The sequence below is a fragment of the Notolepis coatsorum genome (assembly GCF_963971535.1).
Source record: "Notolepis coatsorum genome assembly, chromosome: 1".
Lineage (NCBI taxonomy): Eukaryota > Metazoa > Chordata > Actinopteri > Aulopiformes > Paralepididae > Notolepis > Notolepis coatsorum.
In genome coordinates, this window is record NC_140165.1 from 273,546,916 (window position 1) to 273,563,242 (window position 16,327).

Sequence of the window (16,327 nt, forward strand, 5' to 3'; positions counted from 1 at the left end):
GGGGTAAACATTTTAATTCACGTCGTAAAACAAATAAAGTATCATAGACGGGGAAAGAATTCATAATCGTAGGACATACCTGAATAAACTACATTTCCCGGCATGCATTTCATACAAACAATGAACATGGCATCTTTCTGCATCTGCTGATCTTTGAAGTTAAACGTTCTTCAATTATTAGTCTTGCATTGCAGAATACTGCTAACAACCGACCATGTTAACGTCACAGGGTGTCTCCGTGCTTCTTTTGCACATCATAATATGTGTTACAAGCTCGGATACCAAAGGTGAGTTCAGCAGGAAGTCAAAAGTGAAGTGATGGATAGTTAGCAGCATCTTGCTAGTAGTAGACAGCTTAGCTATCATCTTTGCATGGAACCTCTCTATAGCAGGTGTTCCCGACCTTCTTTTGGGTCATATTGAGATCAATACAAATCCTGGGATCGTTTATTAGCAATTTAGGGTTTCATGCTCTATTAATTAACAACCAGTCAGAGAGACCCAGCTTGAGGACGTTTCTCGTTTTGAGTTGGCGAGGTTTAGTTTAGAAAAGGCTGCAGAATCAGTTATAGCTAATTCCACGTTTCATATCAGGGTGTTCCTCCTGACCTAATGCTTGGGAAAGTCAGCTCAGTCATAGAAGTCATCCTCAAAATGTGTTCTAACTTCAAACTGTTTGCTCCCATGGGGTGATAATAAGCAATAGGTTTTAATGATAATATAAACTACTAACAAGTCTGTCGCAGTCAACCAGCACCTGCTAACGAGTCTGACCCTTTAGCTCAGCTGGTTAGTGCAGCCACCTGTGGATCCTATGGTCCCAGGCTGAAATCCACTGGGTTACATTGGTGGCAGCGGTGGGATCTCACTGCCCTGTGAATCTGTATCCAGGTTTATGTAGCAATGGGGGTGGGATCTCAGTGTCTTAACCCTGGGAAAGTGCAAGGACGCACTTCTCGGTGGGAGGACCCCTGTAAACTACTAATGAGTCGGTCACAGTCAACCAGCACTTGCTAAGAGGTCTGACCCTTTAGCTCAGCTTGGTTAGTGCGACCACCTGTGGATCCTATGGTCCCAGGTTCAAATCAAACAGTCTTTCTCTGGTCTGCATCCCCTTAACAATTGTGTGTATTGAGCCGTACTGTATTGTACCCATTCTGCAATCTGTTAAATAAAGTTTTCATTCATTCATTGATTCATTGATTCATTCATTCATTCACATAGCAGTTGTGTCTTAATCCAGGGGTTGTAGCCTTTGAAGGATGCGGTCTACAACAGTGTGTCCTCCTACAACCCCTGAATTGAGACACAGCTACAGTCTGAGTCCCATCAGTTGCTTGCTAGCAAGTTCTCATATATCTTACCATGTGTTCTTACTCTCCTACCAGCCTCCAGGAGCGTCCACAGTCCTGATTACGGCTATTTCATGTCAGTATGGCACAACAGGCTGTACTTGTATTCAGCCGCTGCTGTTGCCTTTGGAATATGGTTTTCGCTGAAGATGGTATTTAAAAAGGTAATTAGCAACCTGGCAAATGTTTCTGATGTTTAGGTGCCCCTTTTTGGCGGGCGTGTCTCTCGGCACTTGTATCTTTTCATTTGGACATTTGGACAGTTGTTTTTGATGCTGTAAATCACACACTGAATGAATCCGTCGTGGAGGACTGATATTTATACTTGGAGGACCATATTTGTGTGCTGGTCCTGAAGGTATGGAACAAGTCTAGTCACAATCATGAAAACAAGATAATTGAGATGAAACAGTTATTTTGCCACATTTAGCTTTGCTCTCATTTAGTCTTATATTGTAAATGCAGCGCACCCTTCCTTCACGGCGGTGCGCTCCGCCCCTCCCCCCAAACCCAAACAGTAGTTTCATTTCATGTTGAGAGAGAGCCACGGCACATTTCTCCAGTTATTTCTAAACATCTTTGGTGACAAAAAGGCAGCATTTGGTCGAGAAGGAAGGTAATATGATGTTCTCAAATCAATGAGTAATCGTGTTTAACACATTCAGCGCCGGAGCTATATGGCGAATATTGTACATATGTCTATACTGAACACTGTGACCTAATTTTTTTTACTTCTAATTTACATGCTATACTATGTTATTGCACAGTCTCTGGAGTGTAACAGTAAGAAGCATTTTGTATAAAAGTATTCTGTACTTCTGTATGACAACTATTAAAGAAACTTGAGAAACTTGAAACTAGATGGCCACCGCTTTAATCAATGGGAGGACGGGGATATTTGCGAGTGCTTAAAATATATCTTAAATTATGGCTATGGGTCTAATACACCCGTCGCTTATCAATGAGTTGCTTGCAGTCAACATGTACAAAACGGATAGTTTTTTCATCTGTACATTTCCGTTTTATACCGGTTTGAATATTAATATAGTTTGGGTGCTTCTGTGTAATTCCAGGAAAAGACGCAATAATAGCGTTTTAGTGGAATACACTAAACACGTTGTCATTTGTCGCTTGATTTATTAATAGTTTTCAAATAAACGCTAGATTATCAATAGTATATGTGTCCTCATGCACGATACAGAAGCGGGCTGAAAAATCGCTTATCCGTGCATTGGTCGGCGCCAACGGCATGCACACACACACACAGACACGTTGTGATCGCTGTGAAAAACATCTGATTAACCCAAGATTGGTAACATTGAGTCCTTACCTCACATCTGATGTCCTGCAAAAAGATGAATCCAATTCCTGATCGCCATTCCAAATATTGATTGCGTTTATTGATCCAACGTTATATATCCAAAACACATAATCCACGCTGCTCCCAGTCCCCCCAGTCAATGTGGTATAACGATACTGCATGCCCGAGAAGGAAAACCTGGACGGACTTTTTTTTTGATGCACATCCCCAGCCAATCCAATCCAATGATGTGCAATACCATCCGGGAGACGACAGGCGGCGGTATTTGCCCTTTTGCGAGCTCAGACCAATTCCCAACGATAACATCAGGTTGGATGGATGAAAATGAATGGATATCGCTAATAAAATAAATAACGATTAAAACCTGACTATACTCGTGATTGGCGCTCAAGTGTCGGCGAGTTAACCCGACTATACTCGGGTCTGGCGTCCAATGGCTGGGGATGTGCATAAAAAAAAAAAGTCGGATCCAGGTTTTCCTTCTCGGGCATGCAGTATCGTTATACCACATTGACTGGGGGGACTGGGAGCAGCGTGGATGATGTGTTTTGGATATATAACGTTGGATCAACGTTTTTTATACTCCAAAAAAGGGCCATAAGGATAGTTCACATTGCAGGTCATCGTGATCACACTAACATGTTTTTGGAGTCAAAGACATTGAAGTTAAATGATCTTGTGGAATTTAAAACGGCACAATTAATGTATAAAGCAAAAAGTCATGCACTTCCAAGAAACATTCAAGAATTGTTCTTTGATAGGGAGGGGGGTTATAATCTGAGGGGAGAACACAATTTAAAAGTGCTAAATGTACGCACTACCATGAGAAGACACTGCATCTTGATTATGTGGAGTGAAACTGTGGAACAGTCTAAATGTGGTGCTAAAGAAATGTCCAAACATGAGACAATTCAAACTGTTGTATAAGGAAATGATGTTCACAAGGTACAGGGATGAGGAAGGGACTTGATATTCACAGGTGTTTACATTTTTATTTGATTTCTTTCATGTTTTACATATATAGTTTGTTTTTTGTTTTGCATATATATATATTTTTTTTCTTCTTTTTTTATGTTTTAAAATAGTACACTCATTTGAGTAGTGGAAAAGGGGTAGGATTAAATAAGTGTATACTTCTTCCTACTCCTTTTCGAACATGTAGATTGAGTTGTGTTTTGCTTTTGTTATTGTTTGTTTGTATTCATTGCATGTTCGAAATAAAGATTTCAAATCAAATCAAAATCATAAACGCGATCAATATTTGGAATGGCGATCAGGAATTGGATTAATCTTTTTGCAGGACATCAGATGTGAGGTAAGGACTCTATGTTACCAGTCTTGGGTTAATCAGATGTTTTTTTCATAGCGATCACAACGTGTGTGTGTGTGCGTGCCGTTGGCGCTGAGCAAGGCACGGATACGTGATTTTTCAGCCCGCTTTTATATCGTGCATAAGGACACGCATACTATCGATAATCTAGCGTTTATTTGAAAACAATTCATAAATCAGCCGAAAAATTACAACGTGTTTTTGTGTATTCCACTAAAGGGCTATTATCGCGTATTTTCTCTGGAATTACTAGAAATCTCAAACTATACTCGTATTCAAAACGGTATAAAACGGAAATGTACAGATGAAAAAACAATCCGTTTCGTACATGTTGACTGCAAGCAAGTCATTGATAAGCGACGGGTGTATTAGACCCATAGCCATAATTTAAGATATATTTTAAGCACTCGCAAATTTCCCCGTCCTCCCATTGATTAAAGCGCTGGCGTGCTAGCCCTAATTTGGTCATATAGGCCCGGCGCAGAATGAGTTAGTCGTGATTTCAATATCAATCAAAATAATCGTGATTATGATTTGCCATAATCAAGCAGCCCTACTGCGACTGCATTATTTAATTATGAAGCACTGCATGGATTGTGCTGAGAAGGGACTCTATCCTTTGATCACCGATGAGTAGGAAATAGTGCTATGGGTCCAAAACTCAACTGAACCAGCTTTGTGTGCCAGATGACATCCCAGACGACATCCCATACTTATGTCAGTTCAAGAGTTGCTTTTTGTCTATATCCTATTGTTTTGTTTTTGTTATTTAGAAAAGCTTCTCCAGACAAGTCAGCCCGTGGCTGTACCAAGCTGTGAAGAAGAATGCTTACTCTGTGGAGAGGGAGCCAGTGGTCCACGTTTCAGGGGTGAAAATCTTCTATGGCTCGCAGACCGGGACGGCAAAAGTATGAGTATTGTTCACTTGACTGCTTAGACTTTTAGTTTTGTTTATTTGACAAAAAGTACGGGTCATAAAAAAACAACTTGCATTCAGTGTCATGGATAACATGATAACGTCCAGGACTTATTTGCATCATGGTCCTTGCGGTTACTGGGACAATACAATATACATACAGATATGTACATAAACATCTTAAAAAGACATGGTCACCTATGACAATACTACCTGCATTTCAAATACATAAAAAATACTAAAAGTTTTTCTACTACCAAGTGTGACGAATCTGGTGGGGAACAGACTCACCACGGTTCAAATACAAACAAATTCAAAAGGTCCACACAACAGCAATATCAATCAATAAGAATATTTATTGAATTAAGGCAAAAATCCAGTTTGATAAGCAAGAGAATGGTCATAGACAGTCCGATGGTGAAAAACACAAAACAGGCTCACAGACAGAAAAAGGGATTGTTCAATACTCAGGGTAGTCGGCCGGTCCAGGGTCAGTACACAAGGGGGAATCTCAGCCAGTCCAGGGTCCAGTACACAAAGAACACCTACTCGCTTTCTCCTCACCTCTGACTACCTCTCACCGTCACAACTCTGAATGCTCAATCTCTCTCTCTTAATAACACAACTCCAACTCCTACTCCGCTCAACTTACTCCTGACTAACCAAGTGACTTTGTAGTGTGTGTGTCTGGGTTGTGTGCACGTGAGATGTGTCAACTAATGCTGCGCAGGTGTATTCTATCAGTACTAATCAGCTACCTAATTGACTCTACTCCTCCTGTAATTGTATCTCCCATCCTTCACATATCCATGGGAGGGGGGAGGAGATCTGTCACACAAGCTACCGCTTCTACGTTGCTACATTCTCCATAAGCCATCTCCCCACTGTGTTGAATGACGACGATGCAGATTCAAACACACTCTCTCGCCCTCTATCTCACTCTATCACACTCTATATCTCACACTCACACATACTCTCTCTTTCTCTCTCGCTCTTTCTCTCTCTCTTTCTCTCACACACTCTATCTCACCCTCTCTCTCTCTCTCTCTCTCTCTCTCTCTCCCCCTCTCTCTCACACACTCTCTCCTTCTCTCTCTCTTTCTTATAAATTGCACCTACCAAGGTAGGCATTTGTTTAATATAGAGAAATGCCTCCTATACCGTCAGATTATTGACATGCATGTAGGAATCACGGTCACACACACACACACACACAGCTACAGTAAAACCTACATGATCAGCCCAGGCTCTTATTTGCTTCATTGATCACGACCGGCCTGTATTTGGGAAAGGACAGTCCGTTCCTTTTTTCACACACAACCTGCTCACCAAAAAGTGGAAAAATTATCAACTTGTTTATTTAAATCAGTATGAATGTTACCAGTAAAATCAAATCACAGATAAATTACAAAATCATAAAAAATCTGATAATGTGGACAACACTATTGACCTTGATTTAAAAATTAGAAACTATCGTTTCCCCCATCGACATAGATAATCATTCAGTAGAGAGTAGCTTAGGCTGTAGCCTATTACATTTGATATGCCATTGAAAAGTATGAATATCTATGTTTAAAAAAAAAATAATGCCGCCAACGCGATCACCAAGGAAACCAGGAATTTGCTCTGCAGAAAGTCTGCATGCAAAAAAAAAAAGAAGGCACACAACAGAGCAAAGACGCACATTGGGAATGTATTGAAAATGCTAACACAGTACTACCCGTGGCCAGTAGGGGCCGCAATTACTACATCTGAGAAGCAATGCTTCATTGTCGTTGTTGGCAACAGGTGTGTCATGGTCATACTGTAGGAGCTGCCGGCTGAGTTCTTCACATCATCACACCAGTGGCAATAACCAATTACAGGCTGTCATAGGCTGTCCAGTGTGATATTGATTTTATACAACAGTCTCGTGAACATTTTTTCAAACTTTAAATAAAGACAAGGGGGCCTTGATAACTCCATTTTGGGCCCCTATCTTTCTGGGCCCAGTGCCCAGTATAAAGTGATAGGACTATAAATATTCATATTCCACATTAGTCGTCTGCTGAGAATAACAATGAATGTATTGACTTTTGGAGGGTACACTGGAGAATGTGTTCTGAATATGAACACTGTGGTCTTCACTCTGATTTGTCCTATAGGGCTTTGCAAAGGAGCTGTCTGAGGAGGTGAAGGCGTTGGGCGTCGCCGCTGAAGTGATTGATATGACAGACTATGATCCAGACGACCAGCTCTCTGACGAGGTACAGTAGGACACGTTACTCCTGAAGATAACATGGTGCCTGTTCACACGTTACCAGACACAATCCTTCAGACCAAGAAGAACAACCATATCTGTGAGTTTTATGTTTTTAGGCGTCATTGTGGCGACAGTGGCTCAGGAGGTAGAATGGTCGTCTGGTAATCGGAAGGTTCCTGGTTTGATTCCAGCTCCTCCCGGCAGTGTGTTGAAGTGTCCTTGCAGTGTGTTGAAGTGTCCTTGAGCGAGACACTTAACCCCTAATTGCTGCTGATGAGCAGGTTGGCACCTTGCATGGTTGTCTCGCTGTGAATGTGAGGCATAAGTTGTAAAGTGCTTTGGATAGATGCACTATATAAATGCAGTCCATTCTCTATTACCGCAGGTGATGTAACCATGATGAAGGCATATTGCTGAAATGTGTTCGTTTTTCTCCCTTGCTACTACTGTAGTTGTTCCCAGTTCATGCACCTTGGTTGAAAGACGAAGTTGCAACATATGTTTGTTTCTCCATTACCGTGGGTCATAATAGTCCTGTGCGAAGAGGGCTATGAGCAGTGTTTTCAAACGTAATTATCTAAAGAGGGCCATTTGGAGTTTTGTGAACGTTCGCAATTAAACACAACAGGAGGTTGAGAACTTTTGCCTGATGTTATTATGGGATGTGTACTGTATGTTTCAGTCAGTAATAATTTATTGATTTATAACCTTACACCAAGGTATTAGTTTGCAGCATTTCAATTGTAAATTAGTAAAGTAATAATCTCAAAAATTTTCATATAAATAAATGTCTATTTTGCAACTCATCACCAACTGATAGTGATTATACCTATAATCAGTTCACAAATGTTTTTACATTTTCTGTTTGTAAACACTGGTATCTGGTAGGTAATTCCTGGGAAAATCATCGGGCACACAGGAAGTGATGTGTTTTACGTCATCATCAGTTTGTTTGGAATAAATAGGAGACTAACTCAGTAGTTAGCAGGCATTTTCAAGATGGAAAGCAAGTCAATACAATGCAAAAACTACAATGACCACCTATCACCAATAGATGTCGCCAAAATAAACAAGAATTAGGATCTTAAGCATTTCCATTTACCGGATCCAATATTTCTAGCTGTAGGAATACAATGTTAAGTGTGGAACGACTGCACTCTGACCAGTAATAAACAAAAAGAAACAGCATTGTCATCATCTTTCCATCAAGTTGATCAGAATGGGTATTATAACAACTCTAATCGAAGCAGAATAAACCCACAGCTGTATAATAATAATAATGCAGGACCTCTTTAGAGAGAGGTCTTTATTCGGCATGCAACGACACAATGACATGCAATGGGCGACACACACACACACACACACACACACACGCAATTGTCTCTCAGGGTCGCCGATGCGATTGAGCTCTGTTCTTAACCCATTCCGTCGTCCTTCCCCCCAAGGGCTGCCGGGAGCAGACAGGGCGTCGGCGAGGGGCGCGCCCGGGGACCAATCCAAGTGCTCCTGCCTGTCTTCGTCAGGGACGCGACGGCGTCAGCGATCTGTTGTGCATGTTTTTCCATTGGGTTTCTCTTATCGGGGGAGGGGGGACCCTTGAGAGCACGAGGAGAACATGCAAACGCCACACAGAAAGGCCTGGGAGATCCCCCACCTGGGTACCTGGCATCGCGGAAACCTGGTCCCCAAGCGGGAATCGAACCCTGGACCTTCTTGCTGTGAGGCGACAGTGTTAACCACTACACCACCGTGCCATGCTAATGTTACATGCTAATGTTATGCTAATGTTACAGGTCCCGAGGCTATCGGGTACCTTCACAAATGTTCTAGGGTTTAAACTAAGCTTCAGTAGTAATTGTTGTCAGCGAATAATCAAAGCTTCATTATTTCCACGTGCAAAGCTTCAACGCAACGGGAGAATGACAGCTGTGTAGTTGACAGGTTTTCTGAAACTTCTCAGAACTGATTTTCAAAATAATCGTTGGATTATTATTATTTCTATGAGGTGTTTATAATCCTGATGTAGGTACATCTTTGGAGCGGTAAAGAAGAAAATTATAGAAAAGGAAGCATTCGAATAGTGATTTTGGCACCGATCACCACGGCAGGGATGGAAGCATTCAGGTCAGCTATAACGGAACATTATTAATAATGGAATAATAACCGATATTAACTCATTCACTGCCAGCCATTACCCTTATCCCGTTCTTACTCGGCCACGCTTTAAAGATAGGGGTGCGTCACCTTGTTTGTAGAGCTATATCTATATTCTATATTATAGCTATGGAGACAATACTATGGTCATTTGACAGTCGGTGTCTTCCGTCGAACATGCAAAAAAGAATGAATTCTTTCATGTATACGTTTGCGCGTTATCCCGTGGTGAGTATAATTTCAGAGTGATCTGGGCTAATTCTTGAAAAGCTGAGTTATAGGGCGCTACGTGAATTCTGCTAAAAGCATTGGCGTTTCATCCCTGGACACGCTACTATTTCCAAATCAAATGTATATAATAGGTATTACGTTTTTTTATGCTTTGGTCACCAGTAACGGCATTCGTTTTGAACACCACACACGCTGATCAGCTGGATCGATATGAAAACATTGTAGGATTAAGGTGGATTTGACGTCAGATAGTCCTTACCTTTGATCGGGGTTATTCCAAAAAGAATATTCCAATTGTCTGATCGCGATTTCCAGTATTGATGTCCATCTGGTCCCCGACATAATCCGGCACAACACATGCATCAAGTGTCCTGGACCCGTTTCAATGTGATCGGGTCAACCGCTAGGCTTGCCTGGACCAAAATTCTCCGTCCGGAGGGGTTTAGATAGTAACACACAGTCTGGAACAGGGTTTACTGCACTCTCGATAGTGCCACCTAGCATGATCTGGCCGGTACTGCACCCTCAGGGTCCCAGTATGCCTTTTAACGCTTATAGGTCCGTGACGCCTGTTGCTTCTTCCCAATCCAACAGTGCAAAAATGCTTCCGCATTCGTCACCGCAGGCCACTACGGTAAAGCGCCTTTCTTTTCAGGCCCGCTTAGACAAATGCTATGGCATTTCCGCGTACATTGCAACGAATCACTTGAAACCTCGGCTGGCTGTCTATTGCCATTCTCTAAGTCAAACTCTAACCTTAACCAGCTCCTTAACAGCGCCTAAACTTAACCCTTCTAACCTTAAGCAACTCCGAAACAATGCCTAACCTTAACCAACTCCGAAACAATGCCTAAACTTAACCGGCAAAATGAACGCACGTTAAAAAATATTGCCATTCTCTAAGGCCCCGTTTAGACGGAAACGCTAGCAGGTGAATCCGCAAAAATATTTTTACGGATGTGCCTTTCGTTTATACGGAAATGGCGTTTTTACGGGGTGAAACCGCAAAAAAGTGAGACTACCTTCCAGGGTGGAATTCCTAGAAACGCAAAAGCTTTGCGCTTTCGTCTAAACTGTCAAACCGTATAAATCTGTTAAAACGATGACGAAAGGTTTGTCACGGCTCTGGTCGCGCGTACTGCTTACGTCACAGGTAGCAGGTATGCGCCAGTAGCCGAGACGTAAACAAAGCAAGTATGTCTGACTTATATCAACGGAGATCACCTGAAGGCTACATTGGCAGTACTTTTAACCCTTTCACTGCCACACGACAGAAGGTTACCCCTTTACTATCACACAACCGGCTGTCGTGTGGCAGTGAAAGGGTTAAATACACAAGAGCGGCGTGAGTGGACCCACTGTCTGTGAGTGACTCTGCTTTGGTGCAATCACATTCCCCATCCACAGTCTGCGAATCAGAGGCAGAGTAGGGCGGGTCTTCACAGCACGTCATGTGACATATGCGCCAATCGTGTGACAGCGGGTCTCCGTCGTTACAGCGTCGTCTGCACGGAGAATTCCACTCCAAAACGCTCGTCTAAACGTAAAATTAAAAGTGAAACCGCAAGATGACTTTTGCGGTTTCTGTTCACAAAACGCTCGTCTAAACGGGGCCTAAGTCAAACTCTAACCTTAACCAGCTCCTTAACAGCGCCTAAACTTAACCCTTCTAACCTTAAGCAACTCCGAAACAATGCCTAACCTTAACCAACTCCGAAACAATGCCTAAACGTAACCGGCGAAATGAAACGGCGAAAGAATGCGAATGCACGTTAAAAAAAAAAAAAAAAAAATTGAAGGGAATCGAACTCGCCAGCAATGAGCCGTAGGATCCACAGCCATGCAGTCTTGCCAATTGAGCTATTTCTGGATACTGAATAAGGGGCGGTTACTGGCATATAATGAGCTCCGCTCGTGTCGAACCAAGGCGGGATCTCATGCGCATGCACGGGCACCTCGCGAGCACGCACGCACCTGAGCGAGCACGCCGCCGCCGGTGCACGCACCTGGGCGCTGGGCGAAGGAAAATGAAAGGCGCATTACCGTAGTGGCCTGCGGTGACGAATGCGGAAGCATTTTTGCACTGTTGGATTGGGAAGAAGCAACAGGCGTCCGTGACACTGAATAGAATATTAAAATCGGAAAAAAAAGGAAAACAGACCAAATCACGTATATATACACGTGATTGGTGTTCAACGGTTGTACAGCGAACACATGTGTATATATATATATATATATATATATATATATACGTGGACAGCGCAGATTGAGTTAATGATGATGGAACGTTATTAATAATGGAACAATAACCAAACGTTACCCAGACAAACTCTACATGGCCAAAAAAAGAAAAACGCACACAAACCACACATACAACGGCAGCTAGACAGAGAAATCAGTTTTTCACATTGGCCTAATTTTGCTCATCAGACCAATACCAATACATGAAAAAAAGACTTGTCGGCCAATATTGATATGGTCACTGATATATTGTGCATCTCTACTTGCACTGTATATATTTTTTTAACGCCTGGTTTTAAGTTATTGCATTATGCTTACAGATTTGACCTACATTACCTTGTCGACGTGGGCTAAAACACGTTCAGTAGCTGGTAGATTATGACCTACATTACCTTGTTAACCTGTTCCACCCCAGGTGAAAATCTGCATAAAATGTATACCTAGGTAAATGGAATATTGCTCCACTTCTACAATGGCTATTTGCATATTCTTGGTATCTAGGTACATCTATGGACCTCAGTGAATGTATTCCCAGTGTCAGAAATATTGTGTCTATTACTAGGCTTGCTTAAATTGTGATGAAACAAAGGAAAATATGAATTATGATTTTTCTTTTCATCTTTGACAGTGAATAACACCATGATAATAATGACCAGACTTAAAAAACTGCCACTGACCTCGTTCAGTACCCTCTTGAGATCATGTGTACAAAAGATCTAAGGAAATTAATAAAGGGAAGATGATAAAACCGAAGGTTCTGTATATACAGTACTGAATTATCCCATCCGGACCAATGCAATTTGAAATATTATTATAGAATATAGAATATATGCTTATACATTACCTTATTATAGCCAATTCGCACATTTATATATATATATATACATATACGTATCTTTCAAATGCCAGAGTTCAATTTGGATTTAGTATCACCAGGCGTGCATAATAACAGATACTGATATTTACTGTAATCGACTGTACTTTTTTATTTCCCCCACAGTGTAACCGTTTTGAAACTAATTTCAGATCTAATTGTTCCTACATGCTAACAATAGTGAGGAGAAACTGACTGCTTTTCAATATTTGTCAAAAACGCTACCTTTTGTGGCTTATTATCGCGAATCATAACAATTATTGATATGATTCATTCAGAACGCTGAACTTTGAACCACCATAGTATGTGACAGGAAGTGTAGATCGGAGAAATTTCAATGCTGGCCGACAGCTATGAATCTCCTCTACAAAATGGCCACAAGAAAACTACAATTCCCATGGTTCAAAATGTCCATTTCCGGTTCCGGGTCGGATAGACAATCGCAAATAGAAAACTTAAAACGATATAAGGACACTTTTAACCTATTGCTAACCTATTGCCAACCTAACGTTTTACATTCTACATGCTTTTGTGACATAGTAGTGATGTTAATACTTGAAAACGGTTGATTTTAAAATCGCAAATTATTTTCATCACTCATAAAAATATGCCTATATGATCATAATGTCAAAAGGGGTCGGTACCGACCCTGTGGGGGGGAACAGTGTGGTCTAAAACACGTTCAGTAGCTGGTAGATTATGACCTACATTATATTGTTGACGTGGTCTAAAACACGTTCAGTAGCTGGTAGATTATGACCTAGATTACCTTGTTGACGTGGTCTAAAATACGTTCAGTAGCTGGTAGATTATGACCTACCTTACCTTGTTGACGTGGTCTAAAATACGCTCAGTAGCTGGTAGATTATGGCCTACATTACCTTGTTGACGTGGTCTAAAATATGTTCAGTAGCTGGTGGATTATGGCCTACATTACCTTGTTGACGTGGTCTAAAATATGTTCAGTAGCTGGTAGATTATGACCTACATTACCTTGTTGACATCTAAATCATGTTCAGTAGCTGGTAGATATTTACCTACATTACGTTGTTGACGTGGTCTAAAACACATTCAGTAGCTGGTAGATTATGCCCTACATCAGTGGTTCCCAAAATGGACCCCCTCTAGGTGTGGACCCCCTCTAGGGGTCGCGAGCCGCCGTGGGGGGGTCGCCAGATGATAACAAATAAAAAAAAAGATTTCCAAAAAGAAAATCTATTATTATTATTTTTAATGCAGTCAGGCCACTGAACTTAGAAGCAGGCCAGGCCAGTGTTTCTAGTTGCAGCGGCACAATAGTTAGATAACCTAGGTGGGGAACAACCTGGAGATCACTGCAACTCACACAAGTTGGAGAACTATCTCTCTCTCTCTCTTGCTCACACACACACACAAAGGGAGCCACATGTGATTGGTAGAGGCGGGACCCTTACAAAAAACAAAAAATCCATCAAAATCAGTGTTGTTGCTAATCATTGACACATGCTAGCCTGTAATACTCCCCCCCCCCCCCCCCCCCCAGAAAAATCTACTTTGCATTTGATATATTGCAAATATATGCCATCACACACACTGGCATTTAAAGGGTTATAATTATAAAATGAATAATGTGGTGTTATGATCAGGGCTGAAGTTGAATAAAAGGCGTTTTTGAAGAGTTTGCAAGAGTTTGCATGTTTCAACCATACATTTCCATTTATAAAAAAAAACAATTTATAATTTGTAATTGTATTTAATTTGTTTTACCTCCTATAATAGTGGGGGTCGCGGCTCTCTGACACCGTTATTTCGGGGGTCGCGGCCTGAAAATGTTGGGAACCCCTGCCTTACATTACCTGTTCACGTTCAGTAGCTGCTAGATTATGGGAATATCTCCCATTGGATTTCACTGATGACTTGTTTTGTCATATGATACAGTATTTCTGGTCTCACAGGAGTTTTATTTTTGACGTGGTCTAAAAAACATTCAGTAGCTGGTAGGGGTGGGGGGGGGAAATCGATACGTAGTAGTATCGCAAAACTTTGCGTGGCGATACTGTATCGATACAGGGACGCCAAGTATCGATATTTAATTATTCATACATTTTTATTTTTTATTTCTTTTGTACAAGGAAGTTGCATTGTTCATTTCAATACCTGTAATAGTACAGTAGTCCACACACACGCACACACGTGCATTCAGTTAAGTTGGAATATGACTGTAATACAAACAGTTCAGTTTGTCAGGTACATGCAACACAGATTACAGTGTTTACATCTGTCTGCTTGAGAAAATACCATGTTCTGCAATAAAAATTATTGAAGTGAGATGAACAGACTGAACTTTATTTTATTAGATAAAACATGTTGACAAAGTTTTACTTTGCAGTTGAAAAAAGGTAATAAATTGCAATATATCGCAATATTAATATTGCAATACTCAGCTTATCGCAATATATTTAGTATCACAATACTATCGTATCGTGACTCAAGTATCGTGATAGTATCGTATCGTGAGGCCTCTGGTGATTCCCACCCCTAGTAGCTGGTAGATTATGCCCTACATTACCTGTTCACGTTCAGTAGCTGCTAGATTATGGGAATATCTCCCATTGGATTTCACTGATGACTTGTTTTGTCATATGATACAGTATTTTTTTTTTTTCAATTATTATCTTTTATTTGCTTTTAACATTTCATTTACATACAGTTGTAAAATGCAAGTTATAAATATATAAATTACATTTCCTAACTAAACAATTACTAACCCTTCCCCGACCCTTCCTAGTACAAAAAAAAAATCGAATGCATGATTTACTTTAAGACCATGATTGTCTGTGCTACTACCTGAAATAAAATAATAAACATGACAACAAAAAGAAAAACAGGCAGACAAATATAGAATATAAAAAGACAACATCCACAATCTCTATGCTTCAATTGGCTCTCTCCAGTTCTATACCCATATTTGATATGTAATCCATTGCCCGACCCCAGATCTTCTGAAAGTGTATTATTTTTCCTTTCACATTATACATGATTTTTTCAGGTGTGCAATAGGATAGGAGTTCTGCCCACCATTGTTTAGTCGGGGGAGGGGGTTCAGATTTCCAATGACAAAGAATACATTTTTTTGCAGCAGACATTGCTAACAGGATACATTTCTTTTCAAAGTTGTCAAAGTTACTCAGCATAGAGATATCACCCAAAATAGCTATTCGTGCGTCAGGAGTCATCGTCTTTCCAATAATTTTTGAAAGTTGTTCAAATATAAATTTCCAGTAATAATTTAATTTCCGGCAATTCCAGAACGTCTGGATTAGGTCCCCTTTAGGATGTTGACATCGAAGACAATTGGGTGATGTCTCGTGGCTAAATTGATATAATCTGTGAGGTGTATAATAAATTCTGTGTAGTATATTAAATTGTGTTAACCTATATGGTTGGTATTTGTTAAAGTTGTTTGGGAGTTCTGGAGCAATGACTGCCATTCTTTCATGGTATATTTGTGTTTAATATCTTTTTCCCATTTATCTTTTTGTTGTAGCATCCTATCATCTTTCTGTTCAGTGTTCATCAGTGTGTAGATTTTAGATATCAGGCCCTTTGATGTTTTTGTAGTGTTAAACAGTTTCTCTATTGGTGTTTCAGACATATGGGGATAGCTATAACTGTTATTTTTTACCC

General features: G+C 40.8%; 1 protein-coding gene across 1 annotated transcript in view; it reads left to right on the forward strand.

Moving 5' to 3' along the window:
* The first annotated feature begins 135 nt into the window (after nucleotides 1-135).
* tyw1 (tRNA-yW synthesizing protein 1 homolog) overlaps nucleotides 136-16,327 on the forward strand; it is a 444,264-nt gene continuing 428,072 nt past the window's right edge. The window contains exons 1-4 of the mRNA XM_084324651.1: nucleotides 136-287; nucleotides 1,389-1,516; nucleotides 4,777-4,911; nucleotides 7,064-7,165. Of these exons, the coding sequence (XP_084180777.1) occupies nucleotides 215-287; nucleotides 1,389-1,516; nucleotides 4,777-4,911; nucleotides 7,064-7,165 (438 nt within the window). The 5' untranslated portion in view covers nucleotides 136-214. The remainder of the gene's footprint in view (nucleotides 288-1,388; nucleotides 1,517-4,776; nucleotides 4,912-7,063; nucleotides 7,166-16,327) is intronic.